Genomic DNA, 8004 nt, shown 5'->3' with positions numbered 1-8004 from the left:
GCTAGAGGTGGCTCACGCTTGTGTGATGCACCTCACAGCTTGGAAGATTTCTCTCTCACACACACATACACAGTCATCCCCGCTTTCCTCGGAGCTCTGCAGGCTTGCATTTGTGACATGCATTTGTTTTACGTACCCTACCCGTATTGACATAGGCAGCTGGATTTCCTCCTGCAAAAGGCATAATTTAATTTGGATGCAGTTCAGGTATGCACTTCCCCAGTTACAGTAAGATTTTCCTGCACAGAAAACCAGACAAGTACCAATGATCACACCGAAAACAGTCAGGTCAACCCCAGCTAGTGCGAGCAATAGGAGAGAACCAGAACCAGAGTCACGGAGAAAGGCAAGCGTCGCAAGAACCATCCCCGTCACTCTGCCAGAGGAACTAGCGCAAGCCCAGCTCTTAATCCTTCTCTTCTCCATGTGTGATGATGTGGACGAGGTTTTTGTAGTCTAAATTTCCAGTGATGTCTGGGGGGAAAGCTGCAAACATCTGGTCAATCTGCAACGTAAACAGGCCCAGAAGGGAAAGGATTAAACAGAACGGTTGTCTATTCAAGCCAGCAGATCTCCAGGAGGCAGCTGAGAGCTGTTTGAAATCAGTGGAAGTTTTACCCTTGGCTTCGATGGAAGCAGGATGGGACCTGCCATTTGTGGTAGCCTGCTCTTAGTGTACTTCCCTGAGCAGCTATGAACCTAGCAGTGGAAATGTGGAAGGTAAAGGAAAGTCTCTAGCGCTCCCCTAACTTATAGGCTAACCCTGTGCCCTGGCCCCCAACTCCTCCAGGTGCTTGTCATTCCACTCCTATAGCGCGGTGCGCGGTACCTTGGGAAGTCCAGCTGGGATTTCATTCCATCACTCAGTGGTTGGGTCAATGCTCAGGTCCGGATGCTGCTTGCTAACCTCCCCACCCCCACAATTCAGAGATGGTTTGAGCCACGGGTTTGGTCCAGTCCAGCACAGAGATGGGGATATGTGGATCTGGACCGGGGTTGAATTCTCACGTTTTGGGGGTGTTTGTATGCAGGGGTTTTGGTTTGGCCCGTTATGGAAATTTAGCTCCCAGACTCCCCGACAGTCCAGCACTATTGGACCCAAGGATTTCGTGTGGGACAGCCTGTGTGAGATGGGCTCTGTCGCAATATACGGATTTGCTTCATTTGATTTTTGTTGTTGTTGTTGTGTTACTTTGCACAGTGGCCTGATGCAGTGGACCCACAGCACCCCTGAGGCCTATGTCGTGGCTCTAACCTGGGTCCTGGGCCCCAGTCCCACATCATGTGATGGCCGGACTATCAAAGGACTGTCTGTGGTCAGTGTGGGAGTGATCAGGGACGAGGCAAGACCTGCAATAGGGGAGCTGGCGGAGGGAGATCGGGCCCAGGAGAGAAGAAGGGAGCCTGGGGGGCGGTAAGTGTTGGGGCCATAGAGGACTTTTTGGTGAGCTCTGGAGAGAATTTGTATGGGTAGTGGCAAGAAGTGGCAGTGGAAACTGTGGAGCAGGATGATCTTGGGGTCATAGCAGGCTGCAGCCCATGGTTTAGGGTCCCAGGGCTGGGTCCCTGAGGAGAGGCAGGGCATGGGCTCCCCTATGATGCCAGTGAGGTTAGGAGAATCCTCTGGGAAGCACTGAGGCACTGTGCAGTGCAGGGGAAGGACTGTTTCATTTGAACTCTTCTGGTTGTCCCACAGGGGAGGTCTCTTGTTTTGTCCCTCTGCCCAAAGCACTAGATTACCCCGCCACAAAAGGGAGACTGCAGACCAATGTGGATGACCCCTGCCACAACAGGGAAACTGAGGCACGGACCTGTGCTCTAACGCTGGAAATGTAAGCCGACCTGTTACAGCCTGATCCTGCTGTCCAGGCGTGCGCGTTAAACAGACCAGTGCTAGGCATTGCAGAAGGGTGCACCCTGTCTAAGGACGGAGCTAAAAAGGAGCCGTATTCATACCTCTTCCTGGGAGAACCTCTCTCCCTGGGTCATCAGCATTTCTTTAATGCTGCAAATAAAAGAGCAGGGTGTGAGAATGAGGGCGGGACAGTGAGGAAACCAGAACAACTCCCCTCCCTGTGTACCCCCCAATCACTCCTCTGCACTTACTAGTCGGATTTCAGGCCTTTGCCCTCGGGGTCAAACACCTTGAATGCGTTCAGGATCGTCTCCTCTGGATCAGCCCCTGCAATGTGAAGCACACACAACCGCTGCTGGGACAGAGCAGGGATTGTCCCGACAGCAGGCAGCGCTTGAAAGTGGCATTCCCTTGGGAGGCGGATCGCGGACCCTGTGACATCCCCCAGGGAACTGAGCGAGGCTGCGTGACCGAGAGCTCGTTCTGCAGGTGAGGGGTCTGCAGAATCTGCCAGCGTTCCCTGTCCTGCCTCCATCGTGCCCCGCATGGCTGACCTCTCTCTCTACCCACCCCTGCTGTCCAGGACGTCAGTGCGCGTTCCATGGCACAGAGAGGAGCAGATGCACATTCATTCTGCCCCCACCCCGCCTCCAATATGTAGCTAATCTACCCAGTGTATTTATAGCGTGCCAGTCTCACAGGATCGAGGGGCTATGTGGCCGTAGGGAATTCTGCACACATGGCTCGGGTTGCACAATAGATGAGGGGACCAGGCTGCTGGTGAGAGGGGCTGAGAGTCAGCGAGAAGTGCAACATCCTCCCCTGCAAACCTGCCAGCACTTGGGCAAGAAATAGCCACAATAGTTATCAGCATGCATGGCGTCTGTGGCATCGAACCCATCTGAATGGCGTGGGCAGCTGTTGGAGAGCGCGTCTCATTGAAGGTCCCTGAGTGCTTCACAGGGACGTGAGCGTCACGAGCTGCGTTTTACAGATGGGGAAACCGGGGCACTGAGCAGCGTGTGACTTGCTCTAGGTCACCCTGCAGCCCAGGGGCAGAACCGAGAGTAGCACCCAGGTCTCCTGAGTGACAGTCCAGTGCCCTATCCACAGGGCATACTGCTGCCAGTGTAGGCGGGCTGAAAAGTAAGAGGAGCAATTGCTCTGTGCATTGAAGCAAGTGGCACAGTTGCTGGGGATATCCAGTGTATGAGCCTTCAATTGGCAACATTCCATCACCCCATCTGTGCCATTTTCTGCCCCACCAGGAGACATATCCAGGAGAAACTCCAGGGAAAGGCAATGGGACGTTTTCACCTTCTGTGCTTTTCTGGGGGAAGAGGGAAACTCGACTCCATGCAAAGACTCCCATTGAGTGCAGGCTTAGGTCCTGGGGCGGGACTGCAAATCAAATTGCTTTGTGTTTTAATATACTTTGCCCTTTCCTAGCATGTTCATTTTGAGACTCTCAAAGCGCTAAGTCTTAGCACCCCTTGTGAGGTAGGGCAGGGTCAGACGGGCAACTGCAGCACAAGGAAATTAAGTGACTTGCCTAAGTCACACAGAGAGTCTGTGACACAACCAGGGAGAGAACCCAGATCTCTTGACCGCTCCCCCCCCCCACTGGACCATCCTTCCACTCTTTTCGTCCCCCTTTCTCATCTCACCCTTGAGCTTCTCTCCAAACATGCTCAGGAATACAGTAAAGTTAATTGGTCCAGGAGCCTCTTTTATCATTTCATCGAGTTCTTCATTTTTTACATTCAAACGGCCTAGACAAGAAACAAAAGAAGACAAATCACCTAGGGATGTGGACTAAACTTTATGCAGCTCTCATTTGATACACAAACGAGCCTATGGAAGAGTTAAAAGACACAGAAAAGGTGTATTTTTTACCATGGGAATAGTCTCCCTAGGGAAGAGGTGGAAGCTCCATCCTGAAAGAGAACTGGACAGGACAAAGCTCTAAGAAATGTATCACAGGGAAGAATCCTGCACTGACTGCGGCAGGGATGGACTAGGTATGATCCAAAGGGTCTTTTCCAACTCTGATTTCTGTGAGTCTAGGGAACATCATAGAACTGCACCAGGTTACCTGCTGAACTAGTTCCGACCTGTATTTTGTCAGTAAAATGAAAAGAACCAAACTTCTGCATATTATCATTCACAAAGATACAAATACAGGGCCTGATCCTCTGTGGATTTCAGGGGAGTCACGCCTGATTTGCACGCTTCTCAGTGAGGAGATAACCAGGCCTTATGTATCTCCAAGGATGGATATAAGTCCCATAAATCATGTAATCCAGCAAGACTATTCATAGAGTAAGGTACTACTCAGCCGGAGTAAGGATGGCAGAATTGGGTCCTAATTAATTTAATAACCATTTTCTCTAGCCAGGGCTACCTTATTTAACAACATCAGCCTAAAAAATGATCCACGCTGATCAAAAACATTAAGAAGGTGAACATTGTGCTCTTTTTAATAGAAATTATTTTGGTTTGGTTTTTTGAGCAAAGTAAATGGAAGGTCCAATTAACCAGCAATTAATGAAATGGAAAGCAGAGGCGCTGATTTCTCATCTAATAATTATTCTAACACGATCAAAGCCTTTTTGGTGGGTTATCAGATGCAGGCTTACCAACTGCAGCAAACGTATCTCTCAGATCTGCCTTGTCAATAAAGCCATCCCGGTTCTGATCCATGATGGTGAATGCCTGAAAAGGGGAGAAAGGTGAATGGGAGCCTGCAGAAAAGTAACCCACTAACTCCCCAAGACTATAACATTGCTCCGTCTGTTTAACCGTGTATATTTCAGCCAGGCTAGGAACTTGGCGTGTCAGGTGGCATAAGCTATGGCTTTAACTGTGTTTGTTCACAGCTGTATTGCACCTTCCACTCACAGTGATTTACTTCGGGGGGGATGGAGGGTTTCCCGGACAGGGCCCAAAGAAGCCTCGTCCAGCAGTACAGCAACATTTGTTCGGCTCCCTGATTCCCTTTGGCAGTGGCTGCATGACGCCGGCTGAGGCATTAACTCAGCTGCCCAAGGCTGCACCTGTTCAGAGTGGGTGTCTCCACCCGACCTACTCACCATATGTGATCATTTGCTAATGTCCCGGGAGCCCACCTGACGGCTGCGCTCATGAGAATGACATTAGATGATGCACTGCGAAGCTAGCGGGAGATGGGCCTCTCTGCCTGATGGGCATGGCAGTCAATCAGCTAGAAAAGAGCAGATCTTCCTGGCCAAAAGCTCAGCCAGGGAGCAGGACCCATCGGGTGGGAGATTATCCCTAATATACCACTAAAGGTAGGAGAATTCCTTCTCTAATAGAAGCCTTCCCAGTAGGCCTGGAGGTGTCTCCCTACCCGATGGGGCTTTACTCTACTTGCAACCAAGGGTTGGAGTAACTGTTACAGTGATGGCAACCCCAAAGTTCAGTGGGGGGAGAGGGGGAGGAGTTGTGAGGCACAGGGGTTGCATAAGGTCTCCTGCCCCAGCTAGCTCCAACGGTCCCCAGCATGCAGGAGCTTTGTTTTGGCCACTGCCTTGTCCCCAGCTATCGTACTCAGAGGAACCTGGATACACTCGGTTAGAGAAAGCCCCAAATTATCACCACATCCAAAGTCTCTCAGTGGGTAACTTTTAAGATGTGAAAATGCGTAACCGTATGACACCCATGAAAGGGTTAACCAGCTCTCGGGAATAGTGCCCAGCCTCATGGTCATAGCGTAGCCAATGGGAGTTTGCTCAGACTACATGGTGCTGCTGTCCTGTGTGCCATTGGCTGAGTGTCTTGTCACTCACTCTTCTGCTGGGGGTGCAGTTTCCATAAAGTTTAGAGAAGGCTCCATATTTGATTATGTGGTTGAATTAATTTTTTTTTAAGTAAAGCAACTGTTTTTTTCAATGGGCTTCTAGGACTCTCATTCCAAATCCAATGTCAACAAACCTAAAAGCATTTAGGAAAAGTTTGAAGATGCCACCACACCCGGTGGCTCTTGGCTTCACCTTTCCTGGTCATTGCAACCAAGACCACTTACCTCTTTAAATTCCTGGATCTGTGCTTGTTCGAACATAGAGAAGACATTGGAATTAGCTCCCTCTGCTCTCTTCTTAGCTTTCTTGGGTGCCTTGGGGGGTTCAAGCATGCTATCATTAACTCACTGTATTTTTCAATGTGGAACAAATTTAAACTACCCTGCGTTTGTTCCTAAATCTTTATGAATAGCTAGAAGCTGCTGCCTGCTGGTGCACTTTAGTTCTTGAAATGATCAGCTGTTTCTCAGTTCAGAAGTGTGGGGTAAAGTACATACTGTTCCTGATGGGAGTTATTTCTTCTCACAAGGTACAACTCAGATGCTTAGGCTCCTGATGCATTTCACCAAATCGATTAGTGGGGAAGTGATGTGAAAAAAGACAAGACACTGCAGTGTGACGTCTGCCACGGTTAAAATGACATTTGGCTGAGTAGTAAAAGCAAAGAAATCGCCCCTTGTAACAATAAATAATCAGGACCCCTGGGATGTGGGAAAGATTATTAAGCACATCTCTGAGATTTCATGCAGTGGGTTTAGCTATTATGAGCTTTATCACGGTTTCGCACTTTTTGTTAAGAATGATGTTACTGCAATGGCTACACATTAAAACTGTTTAAAATCTGCCCTTTCATACAGCAAAGAAGATGAAACCAGAATTTAGTTGATTCCGATTCTTGTGGTTTAAACAGGAAATGTTCCGACACACATGTTAAAGTTTCTACCTTCTTGAGAACTTCTGATCATTTCTACCTTAGGCACACACATGTGATCTGCTGTGATCTTTTCCTTTTAAATAAAAATCACAAGTTTTTTCAGAGACCTCACGGAAAGGGTCCGTGTCTGGTACTCCTAGATGCTACAAATAATAATACAAAGATTTAAATGCGCCAGTTCAAGGGACAGAGATGTACTTCTTAGAAGTGCTTGGATGAGGTGGCAGAATTCCAATTTGACCCTAAAAAGTTCTCAGTTCCATTTTGCAAGCACTGCTTAGTTATTGATTTGAAGACAGGGCAGTAGTTAACCTATAAGAAAAAACTCCCCACTGATTTGTTTTGGCTATTCCGTCTGCTGTTAGTTGTATGCCACCAGTGTATTAAATACCCCTAGACAGCTTACCTTGTTTCAGGACCTATACGGCATGTGTGTGCCAGCAGGGCATTAAAGCATCTATCTCCCACTGATTGCTAGAGATGCTCCTAGGAAAGAATCCCACCGCTGACAATCTTGTCTCACTGTCGTTCCCACCGCTGCCCATTCTCATTACTCACCATCACCAGCGTTGCTTTGCACAGCCCCTGATGTTCCTGCAAGAGGGATTCAAGAGACAATCCCCCAGGCTGCTCCGCGCTGAAACAATAAATACGGCCCAGTGCAGTTTAAAAATAAATGCATGCCCACTTTTGGCTGTAATAGGTAAGTTAGCTGCCACCTCCCCCTCCCCCCCCCATTCTGTTGTCTTTCTGTCTCTGTCTCTCTCATCTAGAATAACAGCTTGTTGTCACGGCGTGACATGAGACACACAGAGGTTTTCAAGGTTAGAGAAATGCCAGCAGCCGTCTAAATGGCTGCTACTTTGAAGATATTGACACGAGTCGTGCACTGCAGAATGAGTGACACCTGCATTTGTCAATGGGTTGGTGGGGGCGAGAGAAGCCTGCTAGCAGCGATGTATTGCGGTAGCTCTGGATGTCTGTCTGTATAGATGTACAGAGCCAGCTCTTGGAGCTGCACTGATCTACAACAGCTGAAGATCTGGCCCCCAGATTAAGAAGTTGTGCAGTGAATGTCAGATCTGAACCCCCCCCCCCAACCAAGGGGTAGTCAGATGGAGGCTTTTGTTTCACCCCATTATAGGGCTGGGGTGGCCTCCGTGTATTCACACAAACTCCCTCTGAGATAGCACCTTCCACCCTGGAAGCTCCCAGAGTGCTTCACCAACCACTCCGCTCTTGGGATTTGCAGCACCCACCACACAAATGCAGCCTCCTCTGAGGTAGAATGTGGCAGCTGTCACAACCCAGCAACCGTACAACAGGTCCGGACCTATCAGGTCTGCCCTGAGGCCCTTCCTGCGCAGGTGGTGCGAGCTGCCACACCGCCAGGG

The 8004-nt window shown here is 49.3% G+C and overlaps 1 protein-coding gene across 2 annotated transcripts; it reads right to left on the bottom strand.

Moving 5' to 3' along the window:
* Positions 1 to 164: 164 nt before the first annotated feature.
* On the bottom strand, positions 165 to 7232 carry MYL2 (myosin light chain 2). 2 transcript variants are annotated; one of them, XM_067539366.1, is made up of 7 exons: positions 7169 to 7232; positions 5901 to 5990; positions 4495 to 4570; positions 3523 to 3627; positions 2107 to 2182; positions 1957 to 2005; positions 165 to 505 (listed from the first exon to the last, which is right to left on the bottom strand). In XM_067539366.1, the coding sequence occupies exons 1-7, from the start codon at positions 7169 to 7171 to the stop codon at positions 407 to 409; spliced, it is 498 nt and encodes a 165-aa protein (XP_067395467.1). In that variant the 5' UTR covers positions 7172 to 7232; the 3' UTR covers positions 165 to 406. The 2 variants fall into 2 exon arrangements, with proteins under 2 accessions (XP_067395467.1, XP_067395468.1); XM_067539367.1 differs by lacking the exon at positions 7169 to 7232 and adding an exon at positions 7017 to 7162.
* Between the last annotated feature and the right edge of the window lie 772 nt (positions 7233 to 8004).

The sequence above is a fragment of the Emydura macquarii genome, unplaced genomic scaffold (assembly GCF_026122565.2).
Source record: "Emydura macquarii macquarii isolate MOO-44397 ecotype Brisbane River unplaced genomic scaffold, CSIRO-AGI_Emac_v2 contig_554, whole genome shotgun sequence".
Taxonomy (NCBI): Eukaryota; Metazoa; Chordata; order Testudines; family Chelidae; genus Emydura; species Emydura macquarii.
The sequence above is the reverse complement of the archived record's forward strand: the minus strand, read 5'-3'. Positions and strand labels throughout refer to the sequence as shown.